Source organism: Opisthocomus hoazin, chromosome 14 (assembly GCF_030867145.1).
Source record: "Opisthocomus hoazin isolate bOpiHoa1 chromosome 14, bOpiHoa1.hap1, whole genome shotgun sequence".
Classification (NCBI taxonomy): domain Eukaryota; kingdom Metazoa; phylum Chordata; class Aves; order Opisthocomiformes; family Opisthocomidae; genus Opisthocomus; species Opisthocomus hoazin.
The window spans coordinates 5,288,726-5,308,261 of NC_134427.1; the positions used below are offsets into that span (position 1 = coordinate 5,288,726).

Below are 19,536 nucleotides of genomic sequence, written 5' to 3' on the forward strand. Positions count from 1 at the left end.
TCAAAAAGCATGCAAGAGAAGATGGAAAAGTTTTTCTACTAAAAAACAAAATATCCCTTTAGCAGTCATGTGGACAAATTAATATAGCGATGCAACAGATGAATTTTTATGGAGAAGGAATTAGAGACTCCTGAAGCAGCTGAGGACACACTGAATCATGAAATACAGGAAGTTGAAGAGGGAAAAGTATGGTCCTATGGTGATGTCCCCTAGGAGAGAGATCCAGCTTTTGCTGTACTTGGATGTGAGAAAGGGCAAAGGATAGAGATCTTCATGTTATTTTGAAGTTATGCAGTAGGAATTAATACATAGACCCTCAGAATAGTATGCTTTCTTTTGGGGTAGTAGAGATAATTCTTTTAAGGATGTTTTACCAGGTGATAAATTGTGAAGGGGCTTCTTATTCATAAGCAGGTTTTCCAAATTAGAGTATTTGGAGGCTCATAAAATCATGATGACTTTCAGAGTCATCAGATTTTCATTGTTTTCATAGTTGCGGGCCAAGCAGAAAGATGCATTTCTTTGGTAGAAAAACATACAACACCTTCAAAGTTTATCTGTCTGCAAACTTTGTAAAAGCTCAATTGCTTCTGACATTTACCTTACTGAGAGCAGACCGTGTGAAATATTCCATACTGACACAGATCTTCTAATTGTTTTTGCATTTGCACTGGAATGATGAAATGAAAGGAGAGGTTTTTCCAGTCTAGTTTTCATGTAGTATGTAACACAGTATTAAAATCTGAAATCAAGTACTTTAAACAACATTCAGACAGTTCCAATGCTTGTCTAGGTATCAACCTGTCTGTTCAAAACATGCATAATTATAGAGTACAACGTTATCTGTGACGGCGTGATTCGAAGAAGCTGCTGCCACAAAGGTTCATTAGAACTTCCCATGCATCCTCCTTCTTGTCCCTTTAGTTGAATTAATGCTATTTCAGACGCTCTTTTCACTTGAAAATGGTATAGTGCGTACTACAGGAAGAGTAGAAATCTTCAAAAATAAACACCCGGTCACTCAGGAAGGGTCTGTATTGTCATTTTAAACTAGAATTTAAGAACAAGTATTTTTCTGACAGTGTGTTACTGAAGAAGCGTGAGTGTTCATGAAAGCAGCACTGGAGGACTTGGTGCAGTTTCAGTTCACCTCTTGCACTGATAGAGCTGGGAGGTGCAGTCATGCTCTGAATCTATGAGTACGTGCTTTTTGGTGGTTCTCCCTGCTTCACAGTGGACTCTGGTCTGTGTGTTACTTCAGCTCCACTGCTAGTACGCTGTACCATCTTTGGGAAGTTACTGAGGGAGGGAACAGCTATGCAGATTGTTTTTTCTCAAATTTACTGATGCAAATCTTCATTAGTTGATTTTAGTTGCCAGGATTCTATCATGTGTGAGCGTATCCATACATAGGAATAGAAATTTCAGGTGACACAATGATCTCTGCTGAACTGGTTTGCTAGAAACTGATTGGAGGTAGACATTATATTGCATATAGAAATCGGAGTGGGAAGTAGACCTCATTTAAAATACATTGGATTTTGGGGGCCTGCTGTCTCACTTCTATGATTCTGTTAGCGACTGCTTAGACCTGCTTATAGTTACGGTGTGTTTGATTTTCTGGTTCTGATTTGCAGTGTGGTGAAATGTCCTTGCAGCTTCCCACTCACTATGAGAACGGTGTGCTTAGGATGTGAATTGAAAGACTATTACACTGTTCCTGAATCTAATAGCTCTGTAAACTCACCTGTTATGTAAATCTTGAGGTGCAAGGTTTGTAGTTTTGTTTAAGAACACTGAGACTAGTGAGTTTACTCTAGTATGCTGTAATCATCAGTAGGCAGTGCTGATGCTTCTGGTACGTAAAAGGGTATAGATACAATACTGGTACTTTGCATTGACAGATACAGAGTAAATTACACTCAAAGAACATTTTCTCCTAAATGTCAGCCAAATAGTTGTTGGTATAAGCCCTTCCTAAAAGCCATTTCAAAATTGCTTACTGTGATTCTAAATATTCTTGTTATTTTCTCTTAATTTTCTGGGTGGTAATCTTGCTGGTAGTTCTGGTATGCTGCCATGTATATACATTTCACCAAGAAACTGAAATTTGCATCTGGAGGAACGATTTCTAACTGAAGGATAAGTGAAAGTCTGCGACTCGGGAGTCAGTGAGCAGTTACTTACATGTGCAGTACTACTGAAAAAAGCTGGTCAAGAAAACGCTTTTCCTCTGTAGAGCACTTTGAAGAAAACCTTCTTCAGAATTGTTCTTTTAATATATATCTTTCACTGGAAAAGTGTAGGGAAAGATAGATGGAAAATGCCCCCCTTGCCACATAGTAGAAGACAAAAATAATGGGAAGAAAAAAGAAATTAACGTTTTGTATGAGGAAAAAATGAAAGATTTTAAATATGACACTAAAGTGAAAACTGATGTGGAGTAAGCAAAGGCGCTTTTTTTTTCCCCAGTAAGGACTCATTGACTGAGTCTAAACTGAAGTTAGTAGATGAAGTTCCAGCATTAACAACTGGGTGATTTTTATGCAAGCTAGAATGATAAGCAACTCTCTTTCCAACAGCAGTTTGCCCTGGGGTAGTAGCAGCATAAATTTTCCTAAACATTAAGTGTGTTTCACCTCCATTTTTCAGTGGGGTAACTTGAAAGTTTGCTATTTTCTCTTTGTGACCCAACTTTGTGTGTTTAAATGGCCTCTAGCTATAAACCATTGCCAACAATGAGGTCTGTTTTAACTGCGGTTTAATTTTCACACTTCTTTCTTTTCCTATTTTCTCCCAGAAGATATTGCACTCGATAATCTGCAGTTGATAGCAATTTCCTGACCAGTGAGTGGCTAGTGTCTTGGTGACTGTGGTATTGATAGTGCCTGCTTCCCTGTGAAATAATTGATTCTGTGAATTTTTAGGACTCTATTGATGATAAATGTAGATTAAAGATGCAAAATAACTCTTCAAATCAAAATATTTTATGCTCTTAGGAACAATGCTCTTGAATGAAGTCTGCTAAACCCTGTAGAACATGTTCTAGGTAGTATGGTAATCTCCTGATAGCTATAATCTTGCAACCGCGCTTGGGGTTTTGAGCTGATAAAGAGAAAAAATAGTAAGAAAAGTAGAATAAGCCATTTCTGTGGCTCCTTCTGTTTCAGCATTTTTGCTATGTGTATATAGATGTCTGCAGATCTTTGCTAGTGTATAGAAACCTGAAAGCACACACACACATCAAAAATGGGTGGTTACTTAGAACCACAGTAGTTCAGCACTTGTCAAACCATACAGTGATTGACATGGTAGAAATTTGGAAACAAACTATACAAATATGTGGGGAAAATTATGCAGGAAAGGGCTTTTCTCATGCTGTTTCTCTGTTTGCCAGCTCTGATCGTCATCGCATCTGATGTTATATACTGAAGTCGTACGTGTACACAATGATGTTAAGCCAGCAAACATGAAAACAAGGAAATAGCACGAGAAAGCCCTTTGTCCTGTCTCTGATTGCCGAAGAAATTTATCGTCTGATCTCCAGAGGGGTTTGGAAGTGACGAACTGTTCAAGATGCCCTACTGAAAGGTATCAAGGGCAAGAATTTTTTAAAAAGAAAAGACAAAGAAATTTTAGTACATTGTGCTATAGTGTTCTATAATGTAGTTTTGCTAAGAAAAAAGTGATGTGACCCTTCTTCACAGTCAGCGAATATGGTAAATCTATTTTGCTTGTAATCATCTTCTTGTCCCAGTTTTTTTCCTTATTTATTTTAGTTAAAACGATTAGGAGTTTTGTTTCTATATATATGTATTAAAAGGGAGCAATAAATTTTATTCATACATTAAAAAGAGAATGTAAAGTTCTTTATACTCCCTGCATTTAAAAGAAAAACAAATGAATTGTTGTCACTTACAGCACCATTATACATGTAAAGAATGAAGTGTTATTTATATCTGTTCCATAATATTTTTCGTGATGATATTGCTGCTATGGATCATAAATAGAATTGATCACATCACTGCTTTCTCATTTTATAGGCACAATAGTAGTAGTAAAAAATTAGTACTTCCTGCTTTCTTATCCACAACATTTTGTAATAAATAATCACCTTTTAAATAACTGGAAAGTATTCACTTAACTTTTAAAAATAAAATTTAATTTGCATTTTGCTTGCTGAAGTCTAGATAATGTCTGTGTAACAAGTGCCATACATTTAACCTTTTGAAGTACTTTTATTTCCAAAAAAGGGAAGTTATAAATCCAGTGGCTTGGTTTTCAGTGTGGTAAATAGGGAATAGCATACATAATTTTTTCACTGTTAGCCAGCACATGGGAAAAAAATGGCCTACTATTGTTTTTTTTCCAAAATTATTTCTCTATATAGTTAAATTTTTTGAAAATTTAAATCTTTATGTTATAATTTGTTATTTAGCACGGCTTATTTAGAAAATAAAATTTGAATATCATAGCTTCGTTTGCAGATTGGTTGCAAGTTCTTGTATACTGCCTCACATTTTAGGGAGTAATGCTCAATATGTATCATCTATAATATTAGAATTTCATATGCAATGCAAAATCTCTTAGGAAGCAAAGGAGTATAAAGAACCCTGTTTTCTGCACTTATATGAAGACATGTAGTATTAGTTTGCTAGAATAAAATGAAATACAGACACTGCTTTTAACTGGGATGTATACAGTATATATAACTTTCTTTTAAAGAAAAAGTTAGTAACGGTTCATGAATTAGATTACAACATGGAATTCTTACACGTTACTGTATGTTTGATGTAAAGATATTTATAGGCTTGTACTTAATCACGTTGCCTCAGTTCTTGGACTGCAGAATGTCTACCATGACTGTTGCCTATAGTTTCGTCCACATTTGCTATCTGGCTCTTTTAAAGATGTGTATTTGGCTATTTGATCTGTAAAATAAATTCTATGAATAATGAAGTACGTATTGTAATTTAGCATATTGTATTGCATAATTATAGATATGACTGTTAACAGAAAACTTTTCCTTTCCAATAATGAAATTGTTTGCTTGGGAAGAAGTTTATGTATCTGTAAGACAGTTTTGCTATTCCTATTTATCATACCCTTGCAGCATTTATGCTTCAAACTAAAAAAACAACGCTTTCAGTGGTTAGACATACAGTAATGGCATTTGTTGACTCAATGCCACAATTCAGCCAGTTACTTTGGGTTAAAATTTCATTCCTAATATACTAAGGAGTTTATCTGAGAATTAGTGTTTAGTGTAACAAAGAATGGTCCTGCCTGTTGCTGTTACAGTTGTTTGCTTAGGTGCTCCGTAGGTGGGTGGTGGGAAGCATTCAAAGATACTTGTTAAGAGTAGTAACCCTTTCGCCTAGTAGAGTTTTTTGTCAGGAAGATAGTATGCTTTTACAGACTTTCAGTTTCTAGTTTTTCTTTGGTTTTGAATGTTTGGATTTCTTTTCTTACGATAATTAGGTTTCCTTGATGAGAAAACTCATGTACATAAAAAGAATATTTGATTAAGAAAAGCACCAAAGAAACAATGCTTACACTGAATCTTTTTTTTTTGAGCCAAGGGATACTGAGTTGAGATACTGGACGAGGTTAATCTAGTCTAACCTCAAATGTGTAACTAGGTCATCTCAAGTGGACATATAGTTGCCCTCAGTTTTTTTTCTAGTAGTGAAATGACATAGATCTACTATATCAAGTTATTTTGATTTTAGGACTGCATGCCCGCTAGAAGTGCCTACCTTCCTACACTGAGTATGAAGAGAACCTTTGTTAAGTACCTTTCTAATTTAAATGTGCCAGTTACGGGCTTGCAGAGGAAAATGTTTTTCATGAGATTCCTAGTTCTTTTGCATTTAACCTAGCTGAAGGTCTACATTTTTCCTAGAGTTTCACAGGTCATATCATTCTAGTATATCAATAAATAATTCTTAAAAAAAATCTCGGATGATTTGAAACTTTTTAAAAGTTTCATATATGAAACAAAAGGTACATCAAGTGGTTGGATCATTGGTCCAAATCAGTAATCTTTCTCTTCTAGTTCTCTCATGAGTCAGCACAGCCAAATATAATAACCCTCCAAATGCACTAAGGGAAAAGCCAGCGACCTCGTAAGTGGTTCAGTTTCATGTGTTTCCTCCATTTCGATTTTTATTTTCTTACATCTAAGTATCACTTTTTAAAAACTAATTCCTTCATAGACTGGCGTAAGCTTCTTCAGAGAGCTCACTTCCTTCTGATGGTTAAATGGGTTCGTGAAAGTCTCATGAAAGCCTAACGTGCACTGACCAAGTGTGTATGTGTGCCGAATATCAATTTCTACACTCTTCAATGACACGAAGGCTAAATAGAGGCCAGTCAAAGAATTCTGTATTTAGTTTGGGTATTTCGGTGTTTAAAAGAGTATTAACATCCTGAGTCAAACCTAGGTGTACATATGTCAAAACCAACTCTGTTTCTCAAATGTTGTCACCTACAGAAATATGATTTTCTGACTGCGTAGAAGTCAGAGTAAACTAAGAGGGAAAATCATCAAGTTGACCAAACGCTGCTTTTGAAATTGAACACTCATTATATTTTCTTTGGCATATCAGTCAAAACTTTCTAAGTTATGTTATTGTACTTGAGACTGTAGTTATTATTACTCACTATCATCTCGGTAAACTTCTCAAGAGGTTCATCCTTTTATCTGGTGCTCGTTGCCAGCCCTGTCAGTTCAGTGGGTCTGTTCAGACAGGTCTGTGTCTGTAGTTCAAGTCCTAGAGTCTGGTTTTGGTTAGTTACAGTGCTATGTGTGGCTCACCAAAAAGAATAGTGCTTTATTTGTTGCCTCTTTTATGGAGTAAATTAATCGTGTCGCTGCTTTTAGGTCTACAATGCCAGCAGCCAAAGATGGCTCTCAGATTTGCTGTTCTGCATCCTGTGTCATGCTGTCAATGGCTGGATTCCGTATGGATGTGTATCTACCAAAGCTCAATGCCACTTGATCTCAAACGTGCCCTGGTATCAAGTGAGTCACTCCAAGGAAAAGCTATGGCACACAGTCTGCAGTTTGTATGAAAGCTGCCTGTCATATCAAAAAATATATCGGACTTTGGAGGATTTAAATCCTTCTGACTTTAATTGAGTGGAGGACTGCTGAAGGGCAGTAGGGTGCTGTCAGGAACAAAGCTGGTTTGTGATGTAAATAGAATGATTTTTTTAACATAAACTGTAATGCTGTGGGGTTTTTTTTTTTGTTACACATATTCAGTGATTTCCCATTTTACCATAAAGCATATGTTTATGGTATATCCTGGTCTTAAATATTATTTGTAAAATCTTTTTAACAAATATTTTTAATATATATTTTGGTTTTCATATTGAATTACTGATCACTGTTCCTTTTATGTCTTATTTATCTATTTCTAAAATAAATTTTGTTTGATAATTGTATTTCTATACCTTCTGGAGAAGCAATGTTTTTAAATACACCTCCGGTCTGTTTGCTTAATGCATGCACACCATCAAATCTATACATATTCTGGTATTTTTTACAGTGATTAGGAGCCATAATTATTAAAGTACCTTTACCACATGTCAAATACCGTAAAGCTTGCTAGTAATATATCTAAAGAAATAAGTTTCTTTGAAAACCTCATACTCCTTAGGGGTACATTTCTTTTGTCTATGTTTTCCTCAAAGAAATCTGCTCCAAGCAGGAATTCTGAGAGTTGCACATCTTCTAACAAAGTTTACATGTATGTCTGAGTGTTTATACAGTGTTTAGAGCTAGAGAGAAAAATAGTGCTTATATATATATATCTGTGTATGTATGTATTTTGTGTGCATGTGTATGTAGAGAAAGAGCATGAGGATGTATATATGCATTTGTCACGTATTCAATTAGCAAAGCTTATAGGCAGTATGTATTACATAGAATATAACTGTAGATATGTGCCTGTCTCAGTACCCAATATATCTAGCTACAAAAGAGAGCCGAGCACTAAGGTTTTCACTTTACCACATTATTTTCAGATTTGAAAAGGTCGGTCTTCCCTTCTGAGATTGTACTGTGTTCTCACTGTATTAGAGAGTGACTCTTGATAACTTGGAGGTTAGGATACAATATCAGAAGTACAGTTTTGAATTTCTGTTCTTTTTCTTTCACTATTTCACTTTTACTCATTCCAATACTGTCTCCCACTATTCCAAAATACTTTTTTTTTTTTTTCATATAGATTCGTTCTCTTAAATCTTGCCACTGGAAGTGTCATGAGAATGACATTTCTGTATTTCCTCCAAATTGTGAGCCTCTGCTTGTTTCATAAATAGACACATGTAACTCAAATTATGTTATTTATGTTCATACAGATGGATATCAAGTTAAGTGTATCAGGAATTTTTCAGGGGTACTACTGACGTTCTGCAATCTTTAAATAGGTTTTATTAATTTTTATTTAGTATGGCTTTTGTTTTATGGAAGGTGTGTGTTAAAGCTCAAATAACTTATTTCCAACAAAATCAGAATGATGATATCAAAGATATGAGGTATGATTTCCCATCTCTGAATTGCAGCTAAGAATTATGAGCTGAATTCTGGTCTATTTTCTCAGCATAGTTTTCATCCTTTCTCTGTGGAGAGATGTCCATGGCTGTCAGATAGATGAACTGCCCTTTGCTTGTATTATCTGTTTCCTTCTGGGCTGCGATGTTTGTCTTTGTTCTTGATGTGATCACCAGAGTCTGACATGAAATTTGAATCTAAGGCCTTTCCTCAAAAGAATTTCCTCCTTTTTATTGTCTAGGCAGTACAAGAACTTCCCTTTTATCTGTCTGCATCAATGGCAAACAACTTGCAGGCAGATAGACACGCTGGCACTAATGTGGATCTGAGAGGCTCCAATCTAGACTTTTCCACACAAAAATACTTTTTCTAGATCCATATCTAAGTTATCAATGGGCTAATTCTTCTTTGTTTCCTCTCTTAAAAAGGAAACAACAGGGGACCAGTTCTGGTATTATCCAGGCACTAGTGCACGTGTGTTTCACAGAATCACAGAATCACAGAATAGTAGGGGTTGGAAGGGACCTCTGTGGGTCATCTAGTCCAACCCCCCTGCCGAAGCAGGGTCACCTACAGCAGGCTGCACAGGACCTTGTCCAGGTGGGTCTTGAATATCTCCAGAGAAGGAGATATTCAAATTTCAGATAAGCAAATGACCCAGGGACAGAAGTACTGCAAACAGGTGAATGGAATTCGGAATCTCCATTCCTTTGAACTTTTAGAGTATTTGAGTAATTGGAACTATTCAGGAAAACACATGCTGTCCATGACTTAGGCTTGCTTTATGGGGAAAAGCAATTCAGGGAAAGAAAAAATCCTCGTATTCTAACCAAATAGTATCACAAGGTCTTTAACCAATACCTTGTATTAAATAACAGTTTAAATATTTTAAATTTTAAGAAGTTAATTAGTTACGATTAAATACAAAATAACAGATAAATATTTTCTGGCAGAAGGGGAACTTACAAAATAGCTTCTTATGAAATAGGTGTCAATATTTTGTTAATTTTTAGAATAATGTTCTCTCATTGTATGGTATACCAAAATTTCTGTCCGTTTGGGAGTGTGCCGTTGGTGGAATTGTACTACAAGATCTGACTTGAAGTTAGGAGGACATTTTGGCTTGCTTACGTGTGGTATGGTGGCTTTGGGGGGTGTGTGTGTGCGTGTGTGGGGGGAACACTCAAATTATCCTATATATTTGAAGTGATGTGTTGAGAAGGTGCTTTGTACAATCTTAAATGCTAGGATACAAGAAAGCATCTTAAAGTATGTAAAGAAACTAGTAAGAGTACAATAGTAGTATTCATTCTTGCCCCCCACTAAAATGAAAAATACCTGTGCCTCTGCTATTCAGTGCTATATATCTTTCATGATGATCTGTCAGCCAAATTTGCCAGGGTCTGTATAGACAAGGTCATGATCATGTGCAGGACCTAGGGGGCATTAGGATAGAAAGGAATGAGAGAAAAGGAAGATCTTGTTAGTGTATAATTTTTATTGTGGAGAGATAGCTCTATCAAAATCTAAAGTGCTGCCTCGGAGATCTTTGCAGATGTAGTTTTGAGTCACAATCTGACACATTCTGACATACTTTCTTAATTGGCCAAGTGTGGATTTATTGTTACGGATAAAAGTAATAGAATGTTGCCTGCTAACTTTGTATGTGAACATGTGGATCTGTTCATCTCTGAGTTCAAAAGTCTGATTGGTACCAGGATTATTGTGAATATAAGGTATGATGTCCTAGTTGTGTTGTTGACTGTTTTTTATTGATTGTTAGAGATTTTGTTTCCCTCCATCTGAAAACTAATGTAGTTTGAACTGGAAGTGAAAGAGAAAAGCAACAGACTTGAAAAGTATATGGTACAGTTTTCTCTGCTGTTTTAACTGGATGAAACTACTTAAATTCTTAAGAATGGTACAAAAAGTTTACAGCATGATTTACCTTTTTTCCATTTTTAGACTGACGGGGTAAAATTATGGCTTTTATTTATTGAATAAACTTTCTTCTAGCTTTGTTGCAATATATTTCTTGAAATATATTAAAAAAATGAAAAAGCAAGTACTGTTGCTTGCAAGTACCCAGTTACTGTAATTACATAAACATACAGGTATAGATATTTAGAATTATACACTAAGAAAGCATAAGCATTTTCTGCCTTCTGTCTTCTGTTTTCAAAGTCCTCTGGTGTTGAGGGGGTTAACGAGAAACTGTGTGTAGCAGATATACCAATGAATCACACTGAAACTGAGAAAGTGCTTTTCTATTTTGAATAAGTATATTTGTAAACAAAACTTCAAGAAGGGAGAAAAACATTGGATTATGTTCTCAAGCTTAGGAGAAAGGAGGCAGTAACTTCTACAGCCTGCTGAGATTTTGATTGCTGTTGATTTCAAAGTTAGAAGCCAAAGCCACTACAATTTGTAGAAGAAATGTTTCTTCCAATTCGTGTTAAACTCAGAACTCAGTGAGAGCTGCAACTAAGAGCTGGTGCCACTTGTAAAGATATCTCTGATATTGTTATTAGCAGCAGCAATCAGCATTGTTGTATTTGCTGCTTTACAGTCCATGCTGAGTCAGCTTAATCTAGAATATTTTTTAGAACTGAGTGGGAACAATGGATTTACCAGAAATCCTACAAGAACATCCTGTTTTTCTCCCTCAAAATAGCAGTAAGTTATATCTAATACTTTTCAGAAGTATGTCTCATTAGATGCATGTAAGTAAGATAAGAACTTCTATGTGGATCTCTGTTCTTCACACTAAATATTTACCTTTTTAACTCTTATTGGCTATAGAAACTTATCTATAGACATACACACAAAAAGAAGGTAATTTTCCAATACTTTTCAAATGCTTATTTTCCCTATAAGGGAGTATTCTAAGATATTTCATGCTGCTTAGTAGCATGGATGAATGCATTTTTTAATGGCCTGAAGCAGATTTTGATTTTAATCTAGCAAAATTACATTGTGGCTAATTAAAAAACATGGATAAACAGATTGGTGTTTACTTACACATGGGACAATCATCAAACCTACTAATTTTGAAAACATTGGACTTGAGGATTCCTTCAAACTTACTAACTTGAAGATAAAAACTTCTAGGTATGTGACAAATACATTTTAAGAAAGTAGTAACATTATTTGGCCATTGTATGGCCAACGTTGTGAGGTAATACCTGATAAGTGATCTTTGCTGACTCAATTCTCTTTCTCCATCAGGTTTATTCTAAGACCACTTCTATGTGTTATTCCTTTGGCCAGCTTCCTAACTCCAGTTACTTCACATCCTATTCATCAAATATTTTCTTTGTTCTTTCATGATTTAGAAGAATACTTGTGTGGTCTAACACTATGAGATTCTTGTTTTCTGGTCTCTAATAGAGGGTTTAGATTGTCTTATTTATATGTTTCCCTGTTTTTATATTAATATAGTGAAACAGTGGTGGGTTTTTTTTGTGTAACAGTCCAGACATACATAAGTTCTTGCACTTCGCATTGTGTCAATTTGATGTTTGACAAAAGCACTGGGATAACAACCCAAGGAATTAATATCAGATGTATAAATCTCCTTTGACGATGTATTATAACCATTTAGGATGTGTTGGTGAGTCACAGAATATACATCTATTTGTTATATCAGAGTTCTTAAAGATTACAAATCATGGAATCATAGAATAGTTCAGGTCCAGAGGGACCTGTGGAAGTTACCTAGTTCAGTCATGGTGCTCATAATGGCTAATTTAGATCAGTTTGCTCTGGACCTTGTTCAGTTGACTTCTGAGTATCTCTAAGGGTGGAGATTCCAAAACCTTTCTGAAACACTAGTTCCTATTTGACTGCCCCCACGGTGAAAACTTTTTCCTTGTCTTAGCTGGAATTTCCCTTGCTGTGTTGAATTTCTGTTGGAAGAACATGTATATACTTTACAGATTGATATGAAGTGCATGAGTACCAGTGAAACTTTTTCTGGGGCCTGAGAGAAAATCCGGCAAAGTCTGTTTTGAACACAATTCACTAACACAGGTCACATTCATTTTCTTTCAGTCGTAACTCTCTGTTTCTTTGGCAACTGTGAGCGATGCATCCTAGACAGCATATATACTCAATCGTACTTCGAGGGATCGTATTGTAAGCTCTTGAATAAGAAGCTTGTTCCCTGGCTTCCCAGTTAAAAAAGTCACGATGGGTTGAGGTGTAAATTTCCATTCAGCTCTAGTGAGGCCCTCATGTGTTCAGGTGGTTTTTCTTTCTTCATTCCTCTTTCCTATCTTGAAAATGGCTTAATTTTGAAGAAGAAAACTGAACCTCTTCACAAGAGGAAGCTGCAGGAGAAGTTCTTTCCTTACACTTTCACTTAATTCTGTATCTCCAGCTTCCTCTTCACTTCTAGATATTGAACAGTCTTCAGCTCTCTCGTTGTGGTTCACCAACACGTCTTCATCTTTTTCAGTCTGTGTCTTTTGCACTCTTTCTGTTTTAATGCATGCAGTAGTATGTAGCATCGTCACACTGCTGCTTTTGTGCTGCTGCATATTATTGCTAATACAGAATCTGTGAATATTCATACAAACGACTTTTAAACTAGTGCTGAAAACCAAGCATATTTGGGAGAATTTGACTCTTTGCCGTGTCAATACTTTCAAGAAAGTACTTTTTCCTGTGCAGTCTATTTCTGGGATCCTCTCAGATTTCTTTGAGATTAATACATTTCTGTGTCAGTACAAATGTTTAATATTTCTGGATCCTCAAGTATATGTAAGTGTCCCAGTGAAAATCAGAATCTTTATTGTTTTCTTGGATCCGCTACTTATAGGCATAAATATCCATATGAATTCAAGTTACTTATAGATGTAAATATTTTAAATATATCTATTCATGTGCATTTTTAGGGTTAAGTCCAAACGCGCGCTGCTTTCTGGTCACACGTATGGCTGATCAACATCTGTATTCGTCTTTATTTTAAAAATATGTTGTGAGTTATTTGGATTCCATCTAGTTTTAACAGTGAAAACACTGATAAGTTGACATAGTTGTGATTGGTTTACGCAGAAATGAGTGAACCAAACCTTTTCAGAAACTTATCATGAAGGTTGGATATTAAAACCAGATAGAAATGACAGAATAATACTGTCAATAGTAATGAAAGAAGGAAAATGTAATTGGAGGGAAAAATATTCTTTTGATGTTTTCTGTATGCAAGATACACAATGGCGCAATTATCTGTTCACTTTCAGCTACCAAGCATGATTTATTAGTTACAGTATTTTGGCTTTGAAACACTGAACATGGATAAGACAGCACATGCTCAGTTGTGTAAGGGTTCCAACATCTGTCCTGACAATCCTCTTACAGAAAGTCTTTTTGGAATTAGGAAATGGCAACATGAGTTCTGAAATGGATATGAAAGAAACAGAGTAAAGGGAGGGGGGGGCGATCGGAAGGGAATATTTCATTATTTCATTGCCCCTTTTTAACACATTAACTGCTTGAACTGTTTGTTTTTATGATTCCAGATGGCAGCAAGATGCATATAAATGAATAAAATGAAATAGAACAAATCAAATGCTTGGCTGCTGTTCAAGAGCAGCTAAGGCTAAGCTTTATTAAATTCACATGAGGATATGATAACTGTGGAATTTCACAGAATGAACTGCAATGATCTTACTCATGAAGAACATCATTCTTCTTGAGATAGATGGGAGAATCTAAAATTTTATCATGGAAAAAACAAAGCCCCTTTGGAGCTTTATTTTCAGAGGGCATTCGCTGCTTGAGTGAAATCTGTACATGTACCACAAACAGAATCAACGTGCACAATCCATTTTTACACATATGAAGTTTTAAGGGTCTGTTCTTTCTCAGTGGCAAAGTAGAGAATACTTCAGAGAAAGTTAGTATGTTCTGTGTTAAAACTCTTCCTCGTGTCATGTAAAGTCCCTTTAAGAATAAGTGTATTTATATTTAAAAAGGGGGAAAAGTATTATATTTTAAAATTATATTATACAAATTTATCTTTAAATAGGAAAAAATATAAAGCTAAAACATTTTGTATGATTTTTTTCAGGATTTAAATCACATAGTTGATGCCTTTTTTTGTGACTTTATATCATTTTCTGTGCTTCTGCAGTTGAACAGCTGTCTCTCACTCAATGTTTTTCAGACATCTCTTTTGTTGTTTAATGAAATTAACCAAAAATTATAATCTCTTTTTAATACAGTATTTTTCTCTTACTTCTTTTCATTGAAACTCCAAAATTACTGTTCAAAATTTCTGATGGAGTAAAATGTTTTTCTCAGAAACACTGAAATATATTTCCTGCCGATACTTGTAGGATGTATTTTGTTAAATTTTCCATTTAAAAGTAATTCAAATTGAATTGCATTCATAAAACCACATTCGTAAACTGCATCCCTGTATCTAAAATGAAGGGAAGAGAAAATGCTAAAACTCGGGGCTAAATGTCTCTGGCCAGGGAAAAGCAAGGGAAGGAATAAATCCAAAGCTAGTTTTATATTCTCTTTATATTTGCTTGACTATGTTAGTCCAGCACGGTCCCTGCGCAATACCTTCCATACTGGATGAAAAGAAGGTCATAGCATGGCTATGGAAATGGATGAAGAGAGATATCTACACAGCTCTTCATATTATCTGGAGAGCCTCAGAGGAGGTTTTCTTCAGTGGACACCTAAGATTATTCAGTGGGCTTTACATCAATACAGTATTGTGTAGCCTGGCTCAATATTGACTTAGTTTCTAGCTAGATATTCGTAAGGTATTTACACTCTGTAATGAGTTACTGTTTTTCCCATATACCTGAATAGAAAAGTGAAGCAAATGTGCAACAACATACGGATCTCTGAAAGTACATCTCATGAAGAGATAACTGTCACAACCAGAGTTTAGTCTCTTGAGTAAAAGTTTCAAAATGCCAAAGTGCGAAAGCCAAAAAAGAGAAATTGAGTCAACTCTTTACCTTGTGATAACAAATATACTATCAACATGACCCAGTTAATTGCAAGGCTTTCTCATAAAAGAAGTTAAAACTCTGTTTGTGAAGCCTACCCAAGGAAAATGTGCAGGGAAAATCACTCCTAGGTATGCTGTGCACTGGATAGTGACTATCTACTATGACTACGAAACTTTACAGGGTTTACTAAATTTTGTATTCATAAGTAGAAAATTTAAGTAACAAGTAACATAACTTATCAAGTCCTACAAATCCTTGTATTTACACAGAACAGGGCTCTTTCGTACAGAAAATTGATGGTATAATTGATTACTTCCTCTCAGTGGAGATACTACGTGGAGAAGAGGTGAAATGAAATTCCTTTCAAGGAAAGCTTCACAAACATGGAGAAGGATGCAGTTCTCGCTTGCAGATGTGTCTCGATAAAAGTATCTGTTTGAATGTTCGAGAAGGTTTTGAAGCGTTAAGATAGCCTAAAAGGTGACTTTGACACAACAGCTGGAATAGTTGCAAATGCAAACTTTTTTTCCTCTTTTTCTTGGTGGTTTTTTTTTTTTTTATGCTTGAGGCATTTTCATAAGTACAGAATGTGTTATGCAGTAGCCTACAATATATTTTTTTCTTTTTACAGGACACTGTACATACACTTTTTTATAGCTCTTTGGCCATTTGATGGAAGGTATGAAGATCATGAAATTCAGCATAGTATTTTGGAATAGTTCAGTGCTGGGTACAGGACCAGTGCAAATATAAGTTATATGTATATTGGAATTTTTGGTAAAAAAAAATAGTTTGTATGACAGGCACTTGTATCCAGTTCTGTGACTTGTAAGTCAATTTAAAAAGATTAGGTTGGTGACGTCTTTTGATCTTGTCTTTAAAACTTACTTCAGTGGATTTTCGTCCTGCATTGAAATGATTGAAAATTAACATTTTAGAACAAGGAAAGGGAGAACTGTAGTAAGAGAGAGCTGTGAACTACTTTGAATATTGCATGAACATAAAGTCCAAAATATAAACATTAGCTGTAACAGAAACTTTATCCAATTATTGTTTATTACTTATGAGTGATACTTGTCTTTGCTGTACATTATGTGTTTACACTAAAGTTGTTGTTGAGCAATACACAAACCCAGATCATAGTTTGGAATAATACAGGGAAATACTGTATTACAGTAATTACAAATTTTTCAGTAGGTGCAACTGATTCACATTTATAGGAAAATCTGTAAAAGGAAAAAAAATGTTGAGAGAGCAAGGGAGATTTTTGTAGGAACTTAAAAATTGTTACCTTCCAAAAGTTAGGTATAATTAGAGTGGACATTAAACGGGAGTAAAATAAAAAACAGTAGAAGGCAACTGCTGTTTTAGTGTTTTGATGAAATCCCTTGTAGTTGGTTTGGATAATGTGAAACACACATCAGTTTTGGTTTGGGGGGCTGAATAACTTGTTCACTGTTGTCCCCTTTGAAAAAGAAGTGAAAGACAGAATCTGGCTGCTTGATAAACTGAAGGTATTCGTCAAAGCCACAAATGCAGAATGAACTTCAAGGCTACCTACACTTCTTCCTGAAAATAATAATTCAGAGGTCTATATAAAAAATAATGGCCAGAAAGTCTGACATATGTCGTAACAGATAGATAACCTTTTCTCCTTGTGAATCCAGCCCAAATAGAAAACTCAGATTTAATCAGAACTGTTTTTGCTTTCCCTATGTCAATCAAACCTTTCCTATTGATAATCTGAACAAAATAGTGTTGAGAACACAAAATCTACTTTTGTATTATTAAGATGAAAAGATTCTGCCAGGGTTTGATAACATTTGAGATGCAGAGGCTGTTACAGGAACAGAATGAATATCAAATGTATCTGCAAAAAGGACTTTTTATCAAGATAAAATCCTGATGAAAAATGCTGCTTATTCTTTATTTTCCATCAGGCAGGTTTAAAGACTGCAAGTCAAGAATGTAGATCCATATTTAACGGAGGTATTTAGTTTAGTACTCGGTGTGCTGGAATGTGAACCTTGAATTCTGTCACTTCTCATCTGATCCAAAAAATTGTTTAAAAATTAGTTGGTTCTTTCATAGTCAATTACAGAATATTCTAGCAATAAATCAGAATTTACCAGTGGGTGTCAGAACCTTACGAGTACATCTGTATACCTGGTTATTCCAAAGGAGTTCTGTAGTATTTGGACTGGTTTCAATGTAAATGTTTATTTTGTGAATTATTTCCAGCGGAAAAAATGTCTGACTAATCACTTTTAATTTTTACACCTCAGAAGTACTAGATTCCATGAGTGACGAAATTTGATTGGATGCAATGAACCAGAAGTTGCTGTATGCGAGTTTCATATAATAATTAATGACTGTCATAATTATTTTTTTTAAGGTAGAAGACAGCTATTAATCTGTTGTTAATTCTTTAGCTGGTTTCTACTCATTTCTGGTTTTATCTGACAGTACGACACATCTGATACTGACTTTGTTAGGAGTGTTAGTCAGGACAGGGAGTGAGGAGCTGGAACAGGGTGTCCTGCTACTGGTCAAAAAAATGTTATGTGATGGGAATTCACACGTGAATGTATTATAATCATCCACAGGGACTGTGGAAGATTGTCTTACACTGTTTCCGTTCCATGACTCGTGTGTGGCTGTAGGCTTTGTACAGATTTTCTTTTCTCTAATTGTTTTTGCCTTAGCCATACTGTGACTAGCGATTGGAAAAAAAAGAAAAAAGGTCAGAAAAGCATGATAGCAATTTTGTTTTTGAAAGGGAGAGGCTGGTTGATCCAGCTTAAATGATTGCAGCTGGATCAACCGATAACCATTGAATTACAGAGACAAATGCAAACTGCAAAACCTTACACGACAGCACTACACCAGAAGAGGATAGTAAGAGGGAAAGGTGAATCAGCAGGACATATTGTAATAAAATTTTGAGAGGATATCCAAAAGAGGATAGATGGAAATGGAATACCCCTTCTTTGCTAAGTGAATGACAGAGAAATTAAAAGAAAATTGAATTTCGTAGCCCTGCTGTATAGAGTGGTGTTGAAGTTGAATGGGGTTTTCTTAGTGAAAGACAGTGTTCTAATTCACAGCTACATTGGTTGTACACCCTGGTGTTTGTGCAAAATAAATGGCCCATATTCAGGTGAAAGTATGATCTCCCTGTGGCGATAATCATACTGAATCCCCTAGGCTGATACCAGGGCACATTATGCACGTACTTTAGTAGGAGAAATGCTGAAAGTTGATGTGGTAATGTTTTACGTTTCTTTTTACTATGTTTGGGTTACTTAATTCTCTTTTGCAAATTTAGAACAGATTGGATGGCATACTGGATCAGTAAATATATTGTATCAGGCCTAGATACTCAACTGTCAGTGGGCTGAAGGACAAACTTGGGGAGGGAGAATAAGCACAGCACATACAGCCTTACTGCGTATTGTGTAACACTTGATGTTGAACACAGACATCAGAATCTGAGTGATTTCTTCTGAGTGATAATAGTTTCCATTTTGAATGGCTGTAAAGGTAGCAGAATTTTTTTTATGAAGGATTTAGACTGGAATTCATTTTTTCTGTAGGAGGTGAAGGAAGAGAGACACACCTAGAGAATCATCTGCTGTAGCTGTCTCAAATATCTAGCATAAGCTGGAATGAGTCACTTGCTGTAACTGTCTTTCCTTTATGTACCGGAGGAGGAAACTATATAAACACTTAGCTTCTAGATAGCTAAAGCTGAGTAAGATGATTTCTGCAAAGTAATACAAAAATAATTTCAAAAACTAAGGCTCACAAAGCTGAGAACATTTTGAAGCTATGACCTTCAGTACTATAGGCGTATGTACTGTCAGAAAGAACTCAGGTAATTAAGTGATAGATAATGCAGAGAGCAGTTTTCAAAGAATTATTGTACTCAGGTATTTTCCCCTCCATCGACTCTACTGTTAGTTGCTTATTCTATGTATGTTGTTAGAAGTTTTT

General features: G+C 35.4%; 1 protein-coding gene across 3 annotated transcripts in view; it reads left to right on the forward strand.

Moving 5' to 3' along the window:
• The window catches only part of PCDH11X (protocadherin 11 X-linked), a 513,039-nt gene that overhangs the window by 85,254 nt on the left and 408,249 nt on the right, over nt 1–19,536 (forward strand). The window contains exon 5 of one of the 3 annotated variants that reach the window (XM_075435307.1): nt 3,398–7,310. The exons of the other annotated variants lie outside the window; for them this stretch is intronic. Within the exon in view, the coding sequence (XP_075291422.1) occupies nt 3,398–3,403 (6 nt within the window). The 3' untranslated portion in view covers nt 3,404–7,310. Of the gene's footprint in view, nt 1–3,397; nt 7,311–19,536 lie in introns of those variants that run through there. 3 annotated transcript variants of the gene reach the window in all.